At 38.7% G+C, this 26,114-nt stretch overlaps 1 protein-coding gene across 1 annotated transcript; it reads right to left on the reverse strand.

Annotated features, from left to right (window-relative positions):
- Positions 1 to 3,840: 3,840 nt before the first annotated feature.
- LOC105033733 (probable polygalacturonase At2g43860) lies at positions 3,841 to 9,934 on the reverse strand. Its single transcript, XM_073257410.1, has 14 exons — positions 9,848 to 9,934; positions 9,457 to 9,573; positions 8,946 to 9,077; positions 8,749 to 8,830; positions 8,204 to 8,334; positions 7,939 to 8,087; positions 6,959 to 7,028; positions 6,497 to 6,625; positions 6,226 to 6,375; positions 5,361 to 5,568; positions 5,011 to 5,092; positions 4,831 to 4,939; positions 4,618 to 4,731; positions 3,841 to 4,077 (listed from the first exon to the last, which is right to left on the reverse strand). The coding sequence occupies exons 1-14, from the start codon at positions 9,932 to 9,934 to the stop codon at positions 3,841 to 3,843; spliced, it is 1,797 nt and encodes a 598-aa protein (XP_073113511.1).
- Between the last annotated feature and the right edge of the window lie 16,180 nt (positions 9,935 to 26,114).

Below are 26,114 nucleotides of genomic sequence, written 5' to 3' on the forward strand. Positions count from 1 at the left end.
ATCAGCATCTTGTTCGGTGAAGATCATTGGCTCCTCGAGCTGAGGCCTCTTCGTCACATGCAGCTCCATCGATCTAGACGACCCCTCGGTTATCATAGGAATTTTACCCTGTAGGGGTTGATCTTCTACTACCGTTTGCCCCTCCGCCTGTGGTTGCATTGGTGCTAGTTGAGGCTGAGGCTGAGGGGGCTGGTGTTGTCGCTGTTGAAGCGTAGGATGTCTCCACTACTACTATCTGACCCTTAGAGGATATCACTGTGGAGGACCTTGTCGTCGGATGAACCGATCTAGCCTCCCCTCTTAGATCAAATGCTCAATTTTTTTTTGAGCTGGTAACAATCTTCGGTATCGTGATCGTGGTCACGATGATAGAGGCAATACTTATCTGGATCATGGCATCTTAGGTTTGTCTGTATCTTAGGAGGCGGAGGCAGCTCGGTTTGCACCTCCATCAAAATCTCTCTCCTAGAAGTGTTCAAAGGAGTGTGATCACCGAACCGCCTCGAAGGTGAATAATTTCTCTTGGGTAAAATATTTCTTCTCCTCGGAGGGGATCTTGAACAGCGGCGATTTCCACCATTTTGCTTGGGTGAGCGAGCCCTGCTCTGCTCTTGATTTTCCACAGTTGTGGTTATTTGGGCGGTTTCTTCTACCAGAGAATCTTCCAATCAGAAGTATTTCTCTGTCCAAGCCAACATTTTCAAAAAAATCCCAAGAAAAGGTCTTCAAAAGTGATTTTTTGAAGTCGCTCATCAATAATCCATCCTTCAGGACGAACATTGCGATCGAGTGATCTAGGTCATGGACTTCCAACATAGCTCTATTGAACCGAGCTACATAAGATCGAATGGATTCACCCTCTTTCTATTTGATGGTCTGAACGTAGTCCAAGTGCTTCTGTTATCGCCGGCTGGTGATGAAATGGGCAGCAAAGGCTTGGCTCAGCTGTCAGAAAGAGTGAATAAAAGTCAACTTCAGACTGGAATACCAATGTCGGACTGCCCCCTTCAAAGTAAAAGAGAAGGCTCGGCACAGGATAGCATCAGAGGCTTCTTGAAAGAGCATGACTGCTCAAAAGTTATTGACATGATCAATGGATTTGTGGGTCCGTCGTAGCTCTCCAGTTGAGAAACCTTGAAGTTTGGTAGGATAGATTCCTAGAGGATGCTTGTCACAAAAGGTGGTTCAGAATCGAACCCATTGGATGGTGTTGACAGGTTGTTGCAGATCTACTAGATCTTTCGATCTATTTCTTGAAGTCTTCACTCGACTTTCACATCTCGGTTGGTATGTGCTTCAGAGCGCAGAGGAGATCACCGATCGGGGGTTGAATCATGCCTCGACTGAGGACTCAAAGACCACCATCTCTTTGATGGGTCTGATCTGCCGCCAGCCATTGGGGCAGAAGGATTTGGGTTTGATTCGTCGGCTGTGGTGCTGGCGAAGGCTGGATTGCTGTCTGAACGACAGCCATGAGTTATTGCACCTATTGGAAAAATAGATTGAATTGCTCTGTAGTCACTGTCGTGGGTTACTGTACTGGCGTAGGAACTTCCGCTATCACTGGAGGTGCAGGAGCAGAGTGATTTATTTCATTCTGCACCTGCTGCAAGGTGGAGGTGTTGGTTCGTCGGGAGGAAGTTCTGCATGGAGCCATCTTTGAGAGTTTTTAACTTGTCTACTCTTTTTTATAGGACCTGAGATTCGGCCCTTTCTCTATCTGTTGAGGCTTGTTTCTGATTGACGTTGAAAGATAAGGAAGTACAGTGCTGGAGCAATCTACAAAAAAGTTCGAGCCGGAAGATTGTGCTCCGACGAGGATCCTCCAATGCTTAAGTCAGAACATGCAAAAAAAGAAGCAGAGTTTTAGCTCTATGAGATGAATTACTTACCTGGGTCCTCGGAGTTTGAGTATTTATAGAGGAGATGGCTGTGTAAACATTTTTAGAAGACAAACTGGCCGAATCTGATGCAGTTATTTGGTTGTGATTTTCAGGATCAGATGGTTACATTTGAAAGATTCTTAGGATCAGATGGTTACACCCAGATAGTATTGACAGCTATCGCCAGCTGGTGCCTGCCTTTTGAATCTGAGCCTGATCAATCTACTTCCAAGGAGAGATCAGAGAGTGTGGCGTGCCGACTAAGAGTTGGGACTGATAGTTTTTCGATCAAAACTCGATTAGACGGATTGATCCAGAAGACTAACCGACTCACAGTGGTTATGCTGATCAGAGATTGTTTCGATATGCAAGCCGTGTAGGTATCGGATGCGATTGGAGATCGACCAGCAAACTTTCTGACCAAAAGTCGGACCAAATCTTTTTCGTCCAGGATTTGGATAAAAAGCTATCCGACTAGGGATCGAATCAAAGACTGATCGATCAGAGGTCGGACTGGGCACATGCCGACTAAGGATTGGATGAGTCATAATCAATCATGTGACTGCACTGCTTAAGATGTACAATCCGACCAGCTCTTTTAGATCAGAAGTCGGATCAAGAACATGCCAACGAGAGATCAGATAGAATAGTCTCCGATCAGGAGTCAGGACAGATATTTACTGATGAAGAGTCGGACAATCCACAATAATTAGGCTGCTTGAGAGGCACTGATATGGATCAATGGGTCATAATGGGCTTGAATCTTCATATATCATCGGTTCATTCTAAATTACTCTTAACAGTAATAATGAATTTTAAGTCTAATTGATTATAAATGTTGCATCTCAATTGTAGAATACCAATCATTTGAATTTAATTTATCATCTAATGAACTGGATCATCTGGTCAACAAAATGTAAAGTCGTAAGCAGTGTGACGTTTTTTTTTCAAAAGAGAAGTTTTATAATTTATTAAGTGATTGGGAGCTTAAGTAGTGCTTTTTTTCTATAGGTTGTTGAGCACGTAATATTTTGATATCTGTACTTTTTATTCATTATTAAACTATTGTTTATAAATTTTTTATAATAGTTTGACTAGTTCCAACCTTGAGTCAGTTGAATATTTAGTATGTGTGTGTGTGAGTACATACATGCATGAGCTGGTCTATGCACTTGATGCTAAACTCCGTTATAGTCATTAACAGTCCATCTAATTTAAAGATCTAAGTAATTAAACATGATTCATAGTACTAAAAATATTTAAAAATAAAATTCATATGTTTTGCTGGTTAACAACTATGAATCAAATTGGTACAAAAAATGAATTGCATTAGTTGTACTAATATGATAAAATATATGATAGAACAAATAGATTATCCACTTTGTAGATCATGATCTACACATTTCAAATTAGATAGATTTAAATTTACTAGGTTTTGACCGAGTCTTGCTAAAGCATAGAATCATGAGGTTAAAACTGTCCATTTCAATGCTTAATGATTAGGTAAGAAACCACCAAAATACATGAATGTTAGTTTTGTAGGCATTTTTTGTAATCAAGATCATTATTGAAAAGTTCACATTTGATGAAACCTACTTGAGCTAAACCAAACCTAATGGGATGTAGGGATCCAGATATTAAAGCAAATTTGAATCATATAAAAGAGGAGCAATTTGCAACCCAGTTCAACCCACGCGATTGACCAAGTAGTACCCTCTCTTATCCTGAAATGCTTATAAAGAAGTAGGATAAATGAAGAATCTCAATGTAAATATTTTTGGCATAAAAACATAAAACATTATGTGATGAGATGGAAGCAAATTCAAGATTATTGATGCTTTTTATTAGTTCCATGAAGCAATGATACAAGATGGAGAATTCATTTTGTTATCTGCATTATTTGGGACCATTACAAAATATGGTACTAGTTCTCGTGACTAGAGGAGGCTAAATAGCTCTATTTCAAGCAGGGGACATCCGGGGTGACTTCACCAACTTTACTGCCTTGGGCATTGAGGCAATAGGAGGTCGGTTGATTCCCCTTGGCAGCTTGGTCCAAAACAATGCGGACGCTTTCCAAAACAATGCCAGAACAAGGAACGGTCTCACTGCACGCAAGATTGATGGCCACGTCTGTTGCCGAGGTTCCATGTACATCAGCATATCGAACATCGCTCAATTTCACAGCCGATGTCTTTGTCATTAATCATTGGACCGAGGAAATAGAAAAAGAAAGATTATTAGCCTTCCAAAATTTTTATATAAATACTCAAAAAAAAATTGTAGGATTTAATTACTAAGTCGTTTATTTAGGTTCTGTTTAGGATTGCTGTTGGCATTAAAGCTTTTGAAATTTTTGAAAACACAGATTTTGAAAAGTAGAATTTTTAGAAGTAAAGCTTTTACAAAAAGTTATTTACTGTTTGGTAACTATATTGATAAAGTGCTTTAGAAAAAAGTAAAATGAATTTTTGATATTAGTCAGAAAGTACTTTTGGAGAAAGCTTCAAAATATAGTTTTTTTCAAGTAGATCTTTTCAGCTTCCTGACAAAACCAAAATAATTCTCTGATATGTTTATCAAACATCACTGTATCATTTTAAAGTACTTTTTGAGAATCAGAAAATACCTTCTGGTACTCTAAAAATTTAATCAAATAGGATCTTAGTCATCTATAGTGTGGATGACTTAGCTTCTCTACCTCGTTATGATAAAAAGAAATACAAATGCTTACTGAATTCTGGCAGTTCCTCGTGATACAGTAGAATTGGTCTATTAAGATAGGGTTTTGAACTGAAGTAAGGTTGATGTGCTCGAAGGAGATTCCTCTTGCAAAACCAGACCCTCCCTTCACAGCATAAAAGTAAGCAAACAATTATTAGTCAAAACTTAATTATTAGTCATCTGTTGGCTGATTGAGACTGAGAATTTGATATTAGCTATGTACCTGCCATGTCTTAATCCTCACACCATTGGTCGTTTGATAGAAATTAGAGTATGAGACGTGGACACCCTCAACCGTTGCCATAGAATTGTCGCCTCCCAAGCTTCCAATGCTGCAATAGGAGGGATGAGACCAAGGCCATTGAACTCGATCTCAATTCATCAATAAAAAACTCTAACTTACCTTATGCCATGACCAGGGCCGCATGAAATCCCGGTGATGTTCACATCCGAAGAGCCCGTACCGATGGCTATGCAATCATCTCCTAAACATGCAAAGAGCTTGGATTCTCTGCTGTGCACCGCACGGTACCACGCACAGCGCATGCGGTGCATAGCACACCATCCATCGCACGATGGACAGTGCACTGTGCACCGCATGGTGCGGTGCACAGCGGAGGATCCGCATGGAAGTATGCAAAGAGTAGAGTCATTTGATGTAATTAAATACATACCATGAACTTTAGGTTTGTAAGTATATTCAGCCATCACGGTTGATAGAATGTCAGATCATTCAAGCCTTAAGAGCATTACCTGTTCCGATGATGGTGTCACGAACTTCAACATGCTCGGAGGCTTGGATGTACATGCCGTCGGTATTAGGGCTCTCCGCCGGAGCTGTAATGCTAAGACCCTTAATGTGGACCCATGAGCTGCCGTGTATGGTGAGATGTTTTCCTGGGCTGTTTATAAATTTTATGCCATCCATGTAAGCATTATTGCAGGCTGAGATCCCAAATGCCTGTTACAAAACTTGTTACAAGTCTAACGCATTGTCTCAGACACCATGAAGTTGTAATGTTAGATGCCAAATATTTGAGCAATGATTTATGGTATCTAGAACCAGATTATCCAAGTTCCTGGCTGTGACAGGTTCTAGTTAATTACGGAGATTTCAGCTTCAATTGCCGTTCCCGTAGTTAGATGGAGGTGAAATATACCAAAGCAACTTTAGCTATGAGAACTCTAGTTGAACGAACTTACGAGGGTAAATTTAGTAATGACCGCGACTGCAAGTCGTCATGTTCTGCAACTCAACTAATAGCCATTTGGCTTGTTCATAGAATTGCATAGCTTACAATTAATCAACAGTAGGAACTTGGCATGGTAACAGTCAGGGTTTTAACCTTGACAGTGTGTTTTAATCTCGGTTCATCTCGATATTTACACCAACCAAGATGGCCATATATCAGAATTTAAGAAATCCAGAAACTGTTCAATTACATTCAATCGAAGGCAGTAGTTGTTCAAATTACACATCGAATAACTTAGGAGAGAATACTTACATAAGGAACATTATCGCATCGCTGCAATGAAACGAAAGGGAAAAGGCGCAGGTCAGGTGTGGACTTACAGAAGGAAAAATGTTTGTTAATGTACATTAGGAGTGAGCTCTTACCTGCTTTATTTTGCAGTCCCACCAGATGGAACCTTGGCCATCGATCTGGCCAGAACCATCAATTGTGAGATCATTGACGTTTCTGAATAAGATCCAAGTGCTGAATTCAGAGGTCCACAATGTATTTGGTGCCACAATATTTCCACTAACCTGCACCAAAACTTACCGTAAGTTCAGTAAAAAGGTTAAATTCTGTTTGGTGCATGCATTCGAAATCTGAACACCTTGCCACATTTTATATTAATGCATCTAAACTTGATATTAGCTTGACCTGAACGTGGATGCCGGATTTACAGGGTCCTTCAAATGCTATCTGGCTCAGCAAGAATGTCTTTCCTGGAGGGATAAGTAGCGTTGGGATCCAAAATCCAAGCAGGCAACACCCCAAGCCTTTACGAAACTCTGCAAGACACCAACTTACAGCATAAGGTGGCCAAAACATCGATGAATCAAGAGCAGATCATTTTGATTTATAACAGCATATTGCATGCATGGATGCGTTTGTTGCATGCATATTTCTGGTAAACTAATATGATTTTTTCTTTAATTTCATGGACATAAGCACATACCTATGCATTATTCGCATGTGCATATATATGATAATTAATTATTGCCTATATAGAAATTAATTTAAGAAAAGTTGCTAGAAATAACAAAGACCGGGGCCCCACTCGACCTCAAATGAGACGGAGAGAGAGAACTTTTGGTGGCAAGCTGTGGAGAACTAGCGTACCTGGGTATCATCTTGCTTGCCATCTCCCACAGCCCCATGATCCAGAACATTAATGATTGGCTGGGCCTCACTGACCACATAAGCCAAACCCAACAGCACAGAGACTAAGGTAATTTCCTGCACGTCGGAGAAGGCGGAACTTAATAATCGTCAGTGCTAGAAAGCAACTAAAATAAAAAATACTAAATTAAAGTAATTAAATTTTATAAAACTATGTTCTCATAGAAACTAATTTTTCATCGTATAGAAAAGAAGATTCTTGTGTGATGTACAACAACAAGACAATGAAAAGCTAATAACATATGAGTGGATTTGTGGAAAAGATGAGAAGGAGATATTGATGTAAACGTTACAAGAAAGAGGAAGGAGGGAAAAGATATGAGCACTCGCCATGGTATCAATCCTAGAAGAACTGGGACAATGGTCTTCCTCAGTTCTCTGCTAGATTTATAGTGGTTCATATGTGAAGGACACGATTCTCTTCTCCAAATATGGAAATGGTATTTAATGATTTGGTGGGCAAAAAATACTACCTAAAAAACTTAGGCGCTAAAAAAAATACTATCTTTTTCTTCATTTGTTTCCAGAAAATGGAGTATCTTTCTTTTCCTTAAATTTCTGCTAAATATTTTTCTATTATGAGCTAATTACTTGCTTGCCATGTTTAGACAAGTTGGAACATCAGAAAAAACTCGATCGTAAATAGAGGTGCATACGAGTCAAGTATTTAGGTTCGGTTCGGATCGGTTTAGCAATATTTGTAACTAAATCTAAATTATATGTACCTAGCAAATGCAAAACCAAATCTAAATAACATTGTACATACATTCCCAGCAGTAGACCCAAAAATAATTAGATAGGGTTTTGCGCAATCTAGGGGTAACAGGGCAAAGTTGAGACAGCTAAGTGATAAGAACAAAGAGACTCATCCTTGGCTTATTTTCTTCCAATTTTTAACATTCCTTACGAAGAGCTCTTACCTGCTTAATTTGCAGTCCCACCAGATGGAACCTTGGCCATCGATCTGGCCAGAACCATCAATGGTGAGATTGTTGACGTTTCTGAATGAGACCCAAGTGGTGAATTCAGAGGTCCACAATTTATATGGTGCCACAATATTTCCACTAGCCTGCACCAAAACTTCCCATTACCCCAGTAAAGAAGCTCAATTCTGTTGGTGTATTGGAAATTCAAACTCCTTGTCACATTTTATATTGATGCATCTGAACATGATATTAGCTTTACCTGGACATGGATGCTGGAATTACAGAGACCTTCAAATGCTATCTGGCTCAACAAGAATATTTTTTCTGGAGGGACAAGTAACGTTGGCAACCTAAAGTCCAAGCAGGCAACACCCCAAGCCTTAAGAAACTCTACAAGACACCAACTTAAGCATAAGGTGGCAGTAAAGAAGCTCAATTCTGTTGGTGTATTGAAAATTCGAACTCCTTGTCACATTTTATGTTGATGAATCTGAACATGATATTAGCTTTACCTGGACGTGGATGCTGGAATTACAGGGACCTTCAAATGCTCTCTGGCTCAACAAGAATATTTTTCTGGAGGGATAAGTAACGCTGGCAACCCAAAGTCCAAGCAGGCAACACCCCAAGCCCTTAAGAAACTCTGCAAGACACCAACTTAAGCATAAGGTGGCAGTAAAGAAGCTCAATTCTGTTGGTGTATTGGAAATTCGACCTCCTTGTCACATTTTATATTGATGCATCTGAACATGATATTAGCTTTATCTGGACGTGGATGCTGGAATTACAGGGATCTTCAAATACTCTCTGGCTCAACAAGAATGTCTTTCTTGGAGGGATAAGTAACGTTGGCAGCCCAAAGTCCAAGCAGGCAATACCTCAAGCCCTTAAGAAACTCCGCAAGACACCAACTTAAGCATAAGGTGGCAATAAAGAAGCTCAATTCTGTTGGTGTATTAGAAATTCAACCTCGATGCATCTGAACATGATATTAGCTTTACCTGGACGTGGATGTTGGAATTACAGGGACCTTCAAATGCTATCTGGCTCAACAAGAATGTCTTTCCTAGAGGGATAAGTAATTTTGGCAACCCAAAGTCCAAGCAGACAACACCCCAAGCCCTTAAGAAACTCTGCAAGACACCAACTTAAGCATAAGATGGCAAAAATATCAATGCATGGAGAGCATATCTTTTCGGTTTCAAGAAAATGTATTCCTTTTCTTTTTAATTTCATAGCCACAATACCAGCATGTTGCATTTATCATGCGCCGATGCTTTTATAGTATATATAGGTATATATGTATTTATATATGTACACACACTCCCACAAATTTATGTAAACTAATATGATTTTTTTCCTTTAATTTCATGAACCTAATGCATATCCTTACATGAAAATTAATTTAAGAAAACTTTGCTAGAAATAACTAAGACCTACTCCAACCCGAACTCAAGTGTGTGCGTGAGAGAGAGAGAGCCCTTGGTAGCAAGGTATAGGGGAACTTAATACCTGGGTATCATCTTGCTTGCCATCTCCCACAGCCCCATAGTCCAGAACATTGATGATTGGCCGGGCGTCACCGACCACATAGGCCAAACCCAACAGCACAGAGATTAAGGTAATTTCCTACACGAAGGAGAAGATGGAACATAATAATCGTTAGTGCTGGAAAACAACTAAAGATTTATAATACTATATTAAAATAACTAAAGATTTATAAAACTATGTTCTCATGGAAACTAACTTTTCATCGCATAGAAAGGAACGTTCTCGTGTGACGTACAACAACAAGAAAATGAAAAGCTAACATTACGAGTGGATTTAAGGAAAAGATGAGAAGGAAATATTGTTATAAACGTGACAAGAAAGCGGAAGGAAGGAAAAGATATGAACCACTCACCATGGTATCAATCCAGGAAGGAGTGGAGCTAGCAATATGCATCCCTCGGAGAATAAATTTCAATGCAACAGGCTTCCAGGCAATCATCCTCTCTGGGTACAATAGATGGCTAAAAAAATTTTGATAGAAAATTATATAAATAAATTTTTTTGAAAAAAAAGAATAAGCTACGAGGACTATTAGAAAAAATTAAGAAAGTTATCTTTCAATACAAGAGCATTAATTGTTTGAAGGCACAGACTACTAACATAAAAAAAAGAATGAGATATGTGATTAGAAAAATGCAAACCTTGAAACAAGTCATTTTAATGTTCAAAATCAGATTTGATGGCTTATGAATTAAATACAGAATTCTTGCAATCATTGATTTTGAAAATTGTCATGATTATAGTATAATATAAAATAAGATATTAGAGCAATCATTGATTTTCTAAAACTATCATAGCATAATATATAATAGGATATCATGATAATCATTGATTTCTAAAACTATCATAACATAATGGGCAATAAGATATCATAACAATTATTGATTTTCTAAAACTAACATAGCATAATAAGTAATAGATAACAATCATTGATTTTCTAAAACTATCATAGCATAATAGGCAAGGATATCATGGAAATCATTGATTTTCTAAAATTGTCATAGTATAATAGGCAATAGGATACTAGGTTTAAATAGATAAGACTAGAATCTTTATTGTTAGGTCTTGACTTCTCCAGCTATAAACAGCCATAAATCTTGAAAGATTTTGCACCACGTACAAAAAAACCATGATTGCTATAAAACAAGCAATCTACCCCATGGTTGTAGGCTATGATGCCATCATGCAATATATTTTGAATGTTTGAAGTATTAAATAAATTCACAACAATCTCCCATAATTTCAAAAGTCTAAAAAAATTTTTGGATTAGCAACAAGAATACACCACATTGAGTTTGGTGCCTTTTGAGCTACGAACCAAATCTAAGATAAGTAAATTGTAATTCACATGTGAAATATAAATTTCTATGAACGATAATATCTTATTATAAATTAACATATTTACTATGCATATTGTTGAAGGGAAAAACGGCTTTTTCTCTGTAGGATTTTTCAGATCTAATGAGATCTAGGATGGAATATTTTTTTAAAAAAATATCCTATGATATTTCAGATCTAAGATCTATTAGATCTGATTATTATTATTTGATATTTAATCTAAAATTAAATCTAAAACTTGAGGATTAGAGAAATACCTTTAGGGTAACTAGATTACCCTGTAGATGATCGCAGCAATGCCCGAGGTTCAAAAATAGCCACGTAGTCGTCTGACCTCTACCGATATCCACTCAAGCAGGATCTGGATTGTCTTCTCCTTGCAAATCTCTGCTCCAAAAATCAGATCTGGATCTGATCTGGAAGATCTTCAAAAGATTTTCTGAAGCTGGAGCAGCAGCTTCTCGACAAATCCTTGCAGCCTTCTGATCAGGGAGCCACCATGCCTTGGACAAGCACCAGATGGACGCCCAACTTCTTGGACGTGAAGAGGGGAGAGAGAGGACCAGAGGGGGCATGAAGAAGTAGAGGGATATCAGGCTTTTGCTGGAGATTGAGCAGATTCTCTTAACCCTAGGCGCAGACAGGGTTTAAATAGACCCTGCTACACCATGCAGTGCCACATCATTCGACCAATCAGAAAATTCTAATTAATTCTAAAAAAAATTTGATTAGTGGAGTGATGTCATCTGATCATATCAGATAAAAACTCCATCAAATCCTCCTACTGTTGGCACCAACACTGGATAAACACAGTGAGATTGGTGCCCAACAGTTTGAGTCGATCAAGGCATAGAGTCCTCATCTCATGGGACTCTATCCTTATCCACTTGGGATGCATGCCCAATCTGATCTTGGTGCCCACTTTGAGGCCTAATTTAGCAGGTGGACACTCCACAAAAACTCTCCAATAACCTCTTGCCAAGTGGTTTTCAGTTCAAGATCCATAAGTCAACGTTTAATCGATGTCCTAAAACAGAAATGGTAGGTGACAGAAATTGGTAGGTGTTTTCTTAAATTCATCTCATAAATTAAGACGACTTTTCTGAGCTAGACTGGCTCCAGTCAGACTGAGAGAAACCTTCTCAAGATTCTTTGGATGAGTCAAATCACATTTGGCTTAGTCGAAATGAAAAAGATTATATGAGGAGAAAGTTAGGCTCAATCGTGTGCTAGCACGATTTTCTTGAACTTAATTGGATCTAATCCAAATCAATCAAACTGGGCTAGCTCAATTGATGACATCCAGATCCTAACTCTTGTTTGTGTGACCTAGTTAGGTTTATTTCCATATGGTAATGAGACATGTCATGATTTCATCATCGACATCATCGAAACTCTTTTCGATGGATCAGAACTCTTCTGATTCAGACAATTAAAATGATCGATCATCAAGATCATTCTAATTGCTCTCAAAATCCACCAGTGATATCTAGCAGTATATGGTGGCAACCCATCAGAAATGAAGACAAACCTCTCAGTGCAGCTACCTGTGTGATTGAGTTCTTCTATCATGGGTCCTGACTGAATTAGGGTTAAGGTGAACTCATCAAATCCAACATCAGTCATATGAATTAATTGATCGATCCGAGTCCGATGTGAAACCCCAATGGAAAATTCTTTTTCATTATTTCACTCTGCCATGGCCATGGGCTTAAGGACTTGATCTTTCGATCATCATAGGACTACTCCTCTCATCTACTGAGGTTGATAGATTCCATCTTGGTGCAATCTGGTTCCTACAATGAATATGCTATAGCCAACATACACCTCAGGATTTCGAATGGCTAGGAGATCGAGTTATGGTATAGTCAAACTATAACACACTCAAGGTGAACTGTCGATGCACCTCAGGTCAAAGAACTAGATACACAGCTACAGTATCGAGCTAGTCATCGACGAGAAGGTAGACTTCCTTATGACTGCTCGAGGTGGTCATGCTCAGTACTCTCGTTCTCAATGAATATCTGTACTCTCGCTCCGGTGTCTCCACACCGTAGACTCAAGACACATCTATCCTAAGGAAGCGATCGTACACCAACCTTCCGGATCGATCACCATCCTCGTGATGATCCTATGGTCAGGAGCTGTTTATGAGTTAGTTATGTAAATTCATGCCTTAAATTTTTAACTCTTGAAAATATGAATTAACATTCCTACTTACTCAAAGGATGTATCACAAACATAATGTATACAATGTAATAGTAGAATAACCCTTTTATTTATTTATAGTCAAAATTATAAATTTGCCCTTACATTTGTACAGGAATGTGTCAGCAATCTGGCATCTAGGGCACATATCTAACAAACTCCCACTTGACCTAATGTCAATTGGCTAATATCTAAGTCTCATCTTCTCAAGGTGGCTTCGATCTTCTGCTGGCCTAATGGCTTTGTCAGTGGGTCTGCCACATTGTCTGTGGAGTCGACTCTCTTAACTTCGACATAACCCTTTTCGAGGCAATCACGATCAGATGGAATCGCCGCTCGATATGCTTGAACTTCTGGTGAGACCTTGGCTCCTTAGCTAGGGCTATGGCACCATTATTGTCGCAGTAAAGAGGGATGGCATCCGATACATCACTCCAAGCTCTGCGGCAAACTTCTTGTACCAGAATGCCTTCTTCGCAGCTTCTGATGTAGCAATATACTCTACCTCCATGGTGGAATCAGCAATCACCGTCTGCTTGAAACTCTTCCAGCTAACTGCACCAACCATTGCAAATGAATAGACTTCCAGATGTCGACTTTCGATCATCTATATCAGACATAAAGTCTGAGTCTGTAAATCCTCTGAACCTGGAGTTCTCCATTCCAAAGACTAGAAACATATCCTTAGTCCTTCTCAAGTACTTAAGGATACATTTCACAGAAGTCCAGTGCTCTTCGCCTGGATTTAACTGATATCTGCTTGTGACACTCACAGCATGGGCTATATTAGGTCGTGTACATAGCATGGCATACATGAGGCTTCCTATTGCGAAGCATAAGGGATCTTGCTCATGTGTTCAATCTCCTCAGGTGTGCTAGGCACATCTTCTTGGAGAGATGAATGCCATGTCTAAAAGGTACTAAACCTCTTTGGAGTTTTCTATGTAACCTTTTTAGCACCTCTTCTATGTACATTTTCTATGAAAGTCCTAGCATCCTATTTGGTCTATCTCTATAGACCTTAATACCCAGTATAAAGGATGCTTCTTCTAGATCTTTCATAGAGAACTCCTTAGACAACCATATTTTGACTGAGGTCAACATGAAAATATCATTTCCAATTAGGAGGATGTCATCAACGTACAGTACGAGGAAGACAACTACGCTCCCAATGACCTTCTTGAATACACATGGTTCCTCCTCGTTCTTGATGAAATGAAATATTTTGATCACATCATTGAAACGAGTATTCCAGCTCTGAGATGCTTGCTTGAGTCCATAAATGGACCCTTGCAGCTTGCAGACATTGTGATCATCATCACTGGATGTGAAACCAAGCAGCTGTTCCATATAGATATCTTCCTCAAGATATCCATTTAAGAATGCTATTTTCATGTCCATCTGCCATATTTCATAATCGAAATAGGCTGCAACAGCAAGCAATATGTGGATGGATTTTAGCATGGCTACGGGCGAGAAGGTATCCTGATAGTCAATACCTTCGTGCTGACTATAACCTTTCGCTACGTGCCTAGCCTTGAATGTCTCCATATTTCCATCTGCACCTATCTTTCTCTTGAAGATTTATTTACACCTAATAGGTACAATACCTTCAGGTGGATCTACCAAGGTCCAGACTTGGTTTGAGTGCATCGAGTCAATTTCTGATCTAATTGCTTCTAACCATTTCTCAGAGTCGATATCTGATATCATCTCGTCATAGGTCTTGGGGTCATCACCATGAGCCCCATTTCCTATGAGGAATATTTTTTCTACATCCTCTTGTATAGTACCTAAGTACCTTTCAGGAGGACGGGAAACCCTAGTCGATCTATGAGATAGAAGAGGTTGTGTTAGGACTGGTTCTAATTGATTAGGTTCCTCAGGTTCTTTAGCTCGTTGCTCTTGGGAGACATTCTCCTTGAGCATAATTATTCTTTCGATGCCACTATCTTGAATAAACTATTTTTAAAAAAAATAGCATGTCGATTCACAACCACATTGTAATCTTTTGGAATATAGAAATAGTATCCTAATGACTCTTTAGAATATCCTATGAACCGAGCTCTAAAAGACCTGAACTCTAACTTGTTCGCCTGCTATCTCTTGACATGAGTCGGACAATCCCAAATTCTGAGATGACTCAGACTTGGTTTCTTACCATGCCATATCTCATACGGTGTGGTAGGAACAGTTTTAGAGGGAACCCTATTCAATACATATATTGCTGTTATAAGACAATGTCCCCAAAAAAACTCAGGGAGGTCCGTGAAGCTTATCATGGAATGGACCATATCTAATAGGGTACGATTTCTCCGTTCTGAAATCTCGTTGAGTTGTGGCGTTCCAGGTGGAGTCCACTGAGAGACTATGCCATTGTCCTTAGGATAGTCTAGGAACTCTCGACTAAGGTATTCACCTCCTCGATCTGATCGAAGAACCTTAATAGGCTTTTCTGTTTGTTTTTCTACCTCATGCCTGAATTCTTTGAATTTTCAAAGGCTTCAGATTTGTATTTCATTAGAAATACATACCCGTACCTAGACATATCATCAGTAAAGGTAATAAAGTAGACATAGTTGCCTCTAGCCGGCACATCAAATAGGCTGCACACATCCGTATGTACTAGGGCAAGTAGGTCTGTGGCCCTTTCCTATGTCCCATAAAAGGAGCTTGATCATTTTGCCTTGAAGGCATGATTCACAAACTGGATATGACTCAGAAGTCAACAGACTCAATAGCCCGGATTTCTCCAATTTGTTAACCCTGTCTTCCGCTATATGACTTAGCCTTAGGTGCCACAGATACCTATCATTTAGACTATTTCTAGGCCTTTTAATTTCTATGGCATTCACATTTTGCTCGATATTAAATACAGATACATCAATATGTAGCTGATAGAGACCATTAATAAGAAAATTATTTGCAACTTTATTATTTTCATAAAATATGTTACAATTATCCTTATGAAAGCTAATCACATAGCCTTCTTGTGCTAAACATGAAACAAAAATCAAATTCCTGCTTGCTGCAGGCACATAATAACAGTCTTTAAGAACTAAATCTAATCCTAACGGTAATTGCAGAGGGTAGGTTCCCACGGCCACAGCAGCAACTCTTGCTTCGTTCCCGACGCGTAGGATCATATCCCCATCCCTCAGCCTCCTTCTCTCCTCATGACCCTGCATAGAAGTGCACAAATGAGCTCTAGAACTAGAGTCAAGTACCCAACTGGATGCAGAGAAAACCATAAGATTAGATTCTATAACGAGCATACCTCCAAAAGGACCATACTTCTTGTTCTTCAGGGTGGTCAGGTACTGAGGACAGTTTCATTTTCAATGGTCGTCTGAATTGCAGTGAAAATATTTTCTCTTTTCAGCAGCCTTCTTCTTTGGTTCTATCTTCTTCTTTTTCCATCCACCTTCTGCTTCTTCGCAGACTTCTTCTTTCCAAAAGACTTTCTCTTGGAAGAAGTTCGCTACCACATAAGGACTGAGCCTTTTGAACCCTTCAAAGAAAGCTCAGCCGTAACCAACATGTTTATTAACTCAGCCAAGGTACACTGCATCTTATGCATATGAAAGTTCATGATGAACTGACCATATGCATCGAACAAGGACTGAAGGATCACATCAATTTGAAAATTCTTGTCTAAGATGATACCGAGCTTCTCAAGCTCCTCAAGGTCCTTGATCATTATCAAACAATGATCTTGGACTGACTGCCCATCACGCATTTTAGTCTTAAAAAGTCTTTGGCAGACTTGATACTTGGCTGCGCGACTTTGTTCACTACAACTCTTGTAGGTGAGCCAACATTTGGCGGGTAGTCATGATATTCTTATGCTGGCACTGCAAGTCATCAGACATGGCACCCAACATGTAGTACCTAGCTTTGTTATCGTCATCCGTCCACTTTTCCAGAGACGTTCTCTGTTCAGCAGTCGGACGTGTTGGTATAACAGGTGGGTCTTGGTCCAAAACATGAGTCAGTTTCTCGAAACCCAGAACAATTCTGTAGTTCCTCAACCAGTCCTTGAAATTGAGTCCAGTCAATCTATGGGTGTCTAGTATTTTGGTCAGGGGTTGGACGCAGACATGTTTCTGTAGAGAGTCAAAAGTTTCTAGTTAGATTTTGTAATCAGATTTAACCAATTTGTTTAGGGGTTTCATTTTAAAAAATTAGGCTCCCACTATTTTCTCAGATCTCTACACTCCCTAGGTAGAGATGTGAAAATCTCCATGATTAGTGATTTTTAATAGGTGGTGCGGTCTCATCGACTGGCTCACACCTTACCTAACAGTTATTGGTGATGGGTCAATCGATGAGTAGACAACTCTTGTCCAATGATTCTCTAATCATGGTGCACCCAAAACTTGGTCACTAATTCATGAAGCTCATCATGTCCGAAATATTGCTCCAAACTTAGTTAAGTCAGACCCATCATTTGCACGAACTAGATTCCTGATTGAGTCCCTCACCGTATCCAGAATATTGAGCATAACCCATCCTCTAATCCATAGCATCCAATGCCTAATGGACATGGTTGCATCTTTTCGATGCAACTGAATCACTGTGACCAGCCGATAACAATCAACCCCGGAAGGACCCGCACATCCACAATGGTGGAAGACCTTAGACTTAATATTTTCTTAGGGAGATTTAATTTAGGTCTCATTAAACTTGACTTGACATAGTCATAACAATTATGACTAACCTAGTGGCATGGGTTAGCTTGAATTGTTAGTCACCTCAAATCAGAACTGGGTCGACACATATGGCCAGGTAAGTGAGACCGATGGAAGGGATATGCCATTAACTCGACAAGAACGTATTTGAGTCGAGTAGCTCCCAATTAAAAACCATTCGATCACATCTGCCCAACTTACCTTAGACACCAAATTATCGAACCAGAACCAATTGGGTTAGCCTACAATTCAGGCTCTAACCATTGAACCAAATTAGGTCTTAACTTGATCAAGTCACATATAAATGTGATTCGACCTTGATCGAGACTTAATCCTATTAGGCTAGTCAATTATTAGCTTTCATGATCCCACCTAACCAACTTTTGATTCGATTTGATCAACCGCTAGACCAAATTGAGCTACCCAAGCCTGAACTCAATTTTATGAAAATGACTTAGATCTGAAATTCTCAATTTTAGATCTAATTTAATTTCATAAGCTTAATTCATTAATTAAGTCTTGGGTTCATAAACAAAACATGTAAAATAAATCCTAGGGTTTCAAGATCTAGGGTTTTGCAGAAAAGTAAGTTTGATTTCTGATTAAGGATGAACGCGCAGCACCCCTACACACCATAAGAACACCCCATTGAATGGGAGGAGAGGGTCTTAAACCCTACTTTGTTCTTATGATCAAACGGCCATGAGGAATACCTTAATCAAAAATATTGATTTAACTACAAAACTAGTTAGATCTAAGTTACATATCACATATATAATTTCAGATCTAACTTATACATGCTTTGCATACATCTCATGTATTAAAATCTGATCTAATTAGCATGCTTTCAGATCTGATACATCACATGTAACATCTGAAAAATAAGATTTAAATTGAACTATTCAATATAAAATCTATTCTAGACAGTTACTAGAATAATTCTACAACTAGTCTAGGCATGCAGCAGATCAATCTTATGAATTAATTAAATTTTATTTTCTATTTTTTGATCTGAATATAATATTTATAACATCAAAAAATCAGAGAATAAATTAAATCTAATTTATATTTTAATAACATTAAAACATAAAACTTCAAGACTATTCATAGTTTAAACTATTCCTAATCTAGTCATACATCTCATACATGTTAGATCTTCTTAGATTTAATTTTAAATTTTTTGATTTCAGATCTAATCATATCTAATGTGACATCTAAAATTTATTAATATCAGATAAATAAAAATAAAAATTAGATCTAAATTAGATCTGAAATAGAGCCATCAACCTGGCTTTAATACCAGTTGAAGGAAAAACTGTCTTTTTCCTTGTAGGATCTTTCAGATCTAATGAGATATGGGATGAAATATTAAATAAAAAAATATTCTACTTTATTTTAAATCTAAAGTCTATTAGATCTAATTCTTATTATCTAATATTTAATCTAAAATTAAATCTAAAACTTGAGGATTAGAGAAATAGCTCTAGGGTAACTAGATTACCCTGTAGATGATCGCAGCAATGCCCGAGGTTCAAAAATAACCACACAGTCGCCTGGCCTCTACCAGTATCTACTCAAGCAGGATCTAGATTATCTTCTCCTTACAAATCGTTACTCCAAAAATTAGATCTGGATCTGATCTGGAAGATATTCAAAAGATCTTCTGAACCTGGAGCAGCAGCTTCTCGACAAATCCCTGCAGCCTTCTGATCAGGGAGCCACCACGCCTTGCACAAGCACCAGATGGATGCCCAACTTCTTGGATGTGAAGAGAGGAGAGAGAAGATTAGAGGGGATATGAAGAAGTAGAGGAATATCAGGCTTTTGCTGAGGATTGAGCAGATTCTCTAAACCCTAGGCGGAGACAGGGTTTAAATAGACCTTGCTGCGTCATGCAGTGCCACATCATTCGACCAATCAAAAAATTCTAAAAAATTTTGAAAAAATTTTGATTGGTAGAGTGATGTTATCTGATCATATCAGATAAGAACTCCATCAAACTCTCCTACTGTTGGTGCCAACACTGGATAAGCACAGTGAGATTGGTGCCCAACAGTTTGAGTCGATCAAGGCATAGAGTCCTCATCTCATGGGACTCTATCCTTATCCACTTGGGGTGCACACCCAATCTGATCTTGGTGCCCACTTTGAGGCCTAATTTAGCAGGTGGATACTCCATAAAAACTCTCCAATGACCTCTTGCCAAGAGGCCTTCAGTTTAAGATCCATAAGTCAACATTTGATCGATGTCCTAAAATGAAAATGGCAGGTGATAGAAATTGACAGGTATTATCTTAAATTTATCTCATTAATTAAGATAATTTTTTTGAGCTGGACTGGTTCTAGTCAGATTGAGAGAAACCTTCTCAAGGTTCTTTGGGTGAGTCAAATCATATTTGGCTCAGTCGAGATAAAAAAGATTGCACGAAGAGAAAGTTAAGCTCAATCGTGTGCTAGCACGATTTTCTTGAACCTAATTGGATGTAATCCAAATCAATCGAACTGGACTAGCTTGATTGATGACATCCAGACCCTAACTCTTATTTGTATGACCCAATTAGGTTCATTTTCGTATGGTAATGAGATATGTCGTGATCTCATCATCGACATCATCGAAACTCCTTTCGGTAGACCAGAACTCTTCTGATTCAGACAATTTAGAATGATCGATCATCAATATCATTCTAATTACTCCCAAAATCCACAGTGACACCTAGCAGTATATGGTGGCAACCCATCAAAAATGAAGATGAACCTCTCGGTGTAGCTACCTGTGTGATTGAGTTCCTCTATCATGAGTCTCGATTAAATTAGGGTTAAGGTGAACTTGTCAAACCCAACATCAATTGATCGATCCGAGTCTGATGTGAAACCCTAATGAAAAACTCTTTTTATTATTTCACTCTGCCATGGCCATGGACTTAAGGACTCGATCTTTCGATCATCATAGGACTACTCCTCTCATCTACCGAGGTTGATAGATCTCATCTTGGTGCAATCCGGTTCCTACAATGAATATGCTACAGCCAACAAACACCTTAGGATTCTGAATGGCTAGGAGACCGAGTTATGATGTAGTCAAACTATAACACACTCAAGGTGAACTGTCGATATACCTCAGGTCAAAGAACTAGACACACAGCTGCAGCATCGAGCTAGTCATCGACGAGAAGATAGACTTCCTTATGACTACTCGAGGTGGTCACGCTCAGTACTCTCGTTCTCAATGAATATCTGTACTCTCGCTCTAGTGTCTCTACACCATAGACTCAAGACTCATCTATCCTAAGAAAGTGATCGTACACCAACCTTCTGGATCGATCACCATCCTCGTGATGATCCTATGATCAGGAGCTGTTTATGAGTTAGTTATGTAAATTCATGTCTTAAATTTTCAACTCTTGAAAATATGAATTAACATTCCTATTAACTCAAAGGATGTATCACAGATATAATGTACACAATGTGATAGTAGAATAATCTTTTTATTCATTTATAGTCAAAATTATAAATTTGTCCTCATATTTGTACAGGAATGTGTCAGTCAATTTGGCATCTAGGGCGCACATCTAACAATTAGATGCCATACCACTTTACTGCAACAACAATGGAGCCATAGCACTTGCTAAGGAGTCGAGATCCCATCAAAAATCAAAGCACATCGAACGACGGTATCATATTATACACGACTATCTCGAAAAAAATATGTCGAGGTACGAAGAATAGACTCCACAGACAATATGGCAGACCCATTGATGAAGCAATTGAGCCAACCAAAAATGGAAGACCACCTTTAGAGGATGGGACTTAGATTAGTGGCCAATTGACTTTAGTCCAAGTGGGAGATTTTTAGATGTATGTCCTAGAAGCTAATATAGCGGACACATTGTAATATAGCTAGGATAAAATTTTATACTTAATACATTCATTTGATTAATAAAAGGATAAGTTTAATTTTCATTTAAGAATGATGTGTCCTTGAATTGTCCATGGAATTAATGTTTCGATATATATTCTGAAAGTGTTGAGAATTAGAGACATATATTTAATTCCTAAATACTTTCGATCATAGTATCATCATGAGAATAGTGATCGATCCAGATAGACTGATGCATAGATCACTTCTTTCGAGATAAATGAGTCTCTAATCTGCAGTGTAGAGACACTGAGCGATGAGTGTGGATAGTTGTTAGAGAACAACTAGTACTGAGCATGATCATATGAGAGATCACTTGAATTTCTACTCGATCATCAATGATTGTCTCGATACTATAGTTATGTGAATGGTTTTTTAATCTATGATGGTATTACTGCTCGTAGTGAGACTGTTGGAGTTTGACTAACATATAAACATGATCTCAATGAGCCCTTGAAATGGTGTTGGTGATAATTGGTCCACTGTAGGAATAGGGTGCACATCAAAATAAAATCTATCGACCTTGATAGAAAGGAGTAGTCCTATAGGATTTGAGAGGCTAAGTCCGAGAGTCTATGGCCACAATAGTGTGATTGATGGAAAAAAAATTTTCATAAGTATCACAATTGGATTTGAGCTGATCAAATCTATCATTTGATTGATGATGAGGTTTGATGATTTATCCATGACCTGCCATCTAGTCGGAACTCACGATAGAGGGACTGAATCACATGCGAACTACACCTTGAGATTCTTTTTCATACTTCTGGGTTGTCACTACATACTGCTAGGTGTTAGTGGTGAATTGTGAGAGCTCACTAGGGTTGCTCAGGATTGACAATCCTTGATGAGTTAGAGTAGAATTATTTTGACCTATTGAAAAAAATTTCAATGATACTATGATAGAGATCATTGTATATCTCACTACTAGATAGAATTGAACCTATGGGATCACACAACAAAGGGATTAGATCTGAAATAAGCAATTGGGCTTATGAAGTCTCAATTGAATTTTGAAAAATCCTATTGAGTTCAGGGTAATCTTGCTAGTACATGGTTGGACTCAATTTTCTCTTTACATTTGAATTTCTTATTTGATAAGATTAATTCAAATTTAATTTCTTACTAATAACCTAAATAAATTAGAATCATTGGGCTCCAATTGTTGGGTGCCTAAAGTTTTGGATCAAATGAATTAAGGGTTTAAGTCCTTAATTAATTTTCTTGATAGTTTTGATTGGGCGTCACTTGATTTGATCAAGTTGGGCATGTCCACCTATTAGAGGATATGTGGAACCATTATGGGGCATCACATGGGTGCTATTGTAGGAACCAGATCTAGGGTTTCAGGGTTAGATCTTGAAACTTTTTCAAGATCATACAGCGGAAGACTAAAATAAATCAAAATTTATTTTTTAAAACCAGAGAATCCCTAGATCTAAGATTTTATTACATGATTATTACATAGCATTAAATTAGAAATTAAAATATATAAATATATCATGAACTACATGTTGATCATATCAACATGTTTCTATACTACATCTAATGTATGTATTAAACAATAGATCAGATCTATTACCTTGCAAGTTAGATGTTCTAACCTCACTGATCCGGGCTTGAGGATGATGTTGCAAGCCGCACATGCGTCCGACCTCTAGGAGTCGTCCACACGAGCCCACGAATCTCGATCAGAAGTCCTGCTTCAGGAAATCAGCACAGTATGCTAGTACTGCGCTGATTCTTCTTTGATGGTTGATCAGATGCCTCCTTCTTCTTGATTTGGACTCTTCCAAAGATGGAAAGTAAAAGAAGGAGTTTCAGATCTGAGACGCTCTCAGGAAACTCAAGATGGAGGGAGGAAAGATATGAAAATAAATAACCCTAGAAGAAGACCCTCTTCTTCTTCTCGTTTCTCTCTCTAGACACCCTAACTTGTGTCTTTTATATCTCCACGAACCAAAGGTCTTTCTCTCTGATTTTGGGATGGCACAAAGGTCTCTCAGATCTCTATCTTCTCCAAAAATTTCATGAAGAAACTCATTTTATACAGAGAGATATGATAGAGTCCTTGTCTAGGTCAAATACCTAGTCAAGGCTTATCCAAACATGGCAAGTTAAGGGGCGCCCAACTCTTGAGCACCTCCTCCTTATTTTCATGCATGGATCACCAGTAAAGGGTGCACAATGTGTACCCTAAAATCTATAAAAATTCCAAAAAAAATTTGAATAAATTCGATGCAAAATTGAAAGAGTTTTGGATTTCTAAAACTCTATCTCATAGAATTCGAAATCCAAACTTATTCCTTTTTTATTTGATCCAAACCACCTTCCATGTAAGAAAGAAGAGAGGAAACCTTTTGTGAACATGGGAGAGATCTGGGAGAGGGCTTTTGTCACATAAAATAAGTGGAGATTGGCATTGAATAAGAGAGAGGGCGTGGGGAAGGCTTATGTGGCGCAAGGTGGAATCCAAGTCTTACTAGGATTCTATCTTATGACTTGTTGTAATTTGGTTTCCCAAATCAAATCAAACCAAAATTAGATCAACCTAATTAAAATAGGTCTTAACCTAATTAAGAACCTAATTTAATCAGATTAAATTAGATTTAAATCTATTTTAATCTTCTAATCAAATTAAAAATTAGATTGACCCAAGTCCTAGTTGAACTAGGACTAGTTTTTTCTTGCACTTGGCTTATCCAATAAACCAATTGGAGTTGATCCAATCAAGTCCAAACCAAATCTAATTAAATCATATTTAATTAGACTTAATCTCAGCCCATTGGCTTAATCAAATTAAGCCAATTAGCAATCGAATTGCTAATCGATCCTCCTGCAACACTTGCACTAGGTTAAATGTCAATCGTATTGATCATTTAACCCTAGAACGATTCTTAATCGTTGATCAACCATCCGATCGGATCATGAACTCTAATGTGTGTGACCTCATAGGTTCGAACCTAAGCCGGTAGCACAAGAACAAATTCTTGTACCAATCGAAGTGACCATCTAGCAATGGTACCCGACGACCGGATAGGTCGAATGTGTAGAACAACATCCTTAGAACCCATGCGGATATAGTTTTCATATAATTCATCCCCTTGACCAAAATGATCATAGGACACCCCAGAGTTCAATTGTCAACTCTGATCAGGTTGTCCACATTGTATTTCAAAATATCAAATCTATCTGTTGGATTACCCTGGCCAAGGTTTTGTTAAATTGAAATACAGTGACTCATTCTTCTCCAACTCTTGGAGTGGTCAATCCCATCTCGATCACACTCTGACTTTACAAGTACTTGACTGTGTCCAGAAGCCTTCCGTCCCTGAATTAAAAATTCAGTTAGTCCAGTACCAAAGCACAGTGAGTTGCTTGCAAGTCACTGAGGCGATCTCAGGTCTAAGGGACACTTATACCTATATCCCATCAAAGACATTCTCGACAGCAGAATGCTCTGGAGTTGGTCACGTTCAATGATGATGTACCCTTACATCTCACCTGTATTCCATACCAGTGTCTCCACACTCCTTGGTTAAGAGGACAACCAACCCATATGGCCTACAGCGACCTATGCTCGATAGAAGTTGTCGTCCTTATTAACAGCTTATCATTTGGTCGTGAACAGTTTTAAGGACTAATCGATAAATCCTCTCTTTATCGAACTTAAATAGTCCTAAGGACTTCATCATAACAACAGAGTTCATTAGAAGATGAAAGCTTATGATGAAAATACCAAATATATTTTATTTATTAACAAATCAATTACAATACTTAGTTGCTCAACCGTCAACAGCTTGACGATTGGCTTTTTGGGACACATTTTCCAACAACTCCCACTTGTCCTAAAGCCACTCAGCACAGTATCTAATACCCATCTTCGACTTGTGGTTGTCGAACTCCTTTATCGCCAGGGCTTTAGTGAAGGGGTCGGCCAGGTTCTCCTCTCCATCAATCTTCTGAAGGTCGATGTCACCTCGATCCACGATCTCTCGGACCAGGTGGAAGCGGCGCAAGATGTGCTTCGTCCGTTGATGTGCTTTGGGTTCCTTCACCTGAGCTATGGCACCAGTGCTGTCGCAGTAGAGCAGGACTGGACCATCGAGAGAGGGTGCTACTCCGAGCTCGTTGATGAATTTCCTCAGCCACACAGCTTCCTTCGCGGCATCCGATGCTGCGATGTACTCCGCTTCACAAACAGAGTCCACCACAGTATGCTGCTTGAAACTCTTCCAGCAGATGGCTCCACCATTCAGAGTAAAGATATAACCCGACACGCTCCTGCTGTCATCATGGTCAGATTGGAAGTTGGAGTCTGTGAACCCCACAAGTTTCAGATCTGACTCGCCATAAACCAACCATTGGTCCTTAGTATTTCTCAAATACTTAAGGATGACTTTAACCACTTTTCAGTGATTTTCTCTAGGAGCAGATTGGTATCTACTCACTACTCCTAGTGAGTA

The sequence above is a fragment of the Elaeis guineensis genome, chromosome 5, assembly GCF_000442705.2.
Source record: "Elaeis guineensis isolate ETL-2024a chromosome 5, EG11, whole genome shotgun sequence".
Taxonomy (NCBI): Eukaryota; Viridiplantae; Streptophyta; class Magnoliopsida; order Arecales; family Arecaceae; genus Elaeis; species Elaeis guineensis.

Bases quoted from the DNA above. Each gene is read 5' to 3' on its own strand.
- LOC105033733 (XM_073257410.1), bottom strand. From the start codon at position 9,934: ATGATTGCCTGGAAGCCTGTTGCATTGAAATTTATTCTCCGAGGGATG. The intron at 8,335-8,748 runs GTATTTGAAGAT...GGTGTCTTGTAG, and splicing joins CATTCTTGTTGAGCCAGAGA to AGTTTCTTAAGGCTTGGGGT. The intron at 6,376-6,496 runs GTCAAGCTAATA...GTTTTGGTGCAG, and splicing joins AATCCGGCATCCACGTTCAG to GTTAGTGGAAATATTGTGGC.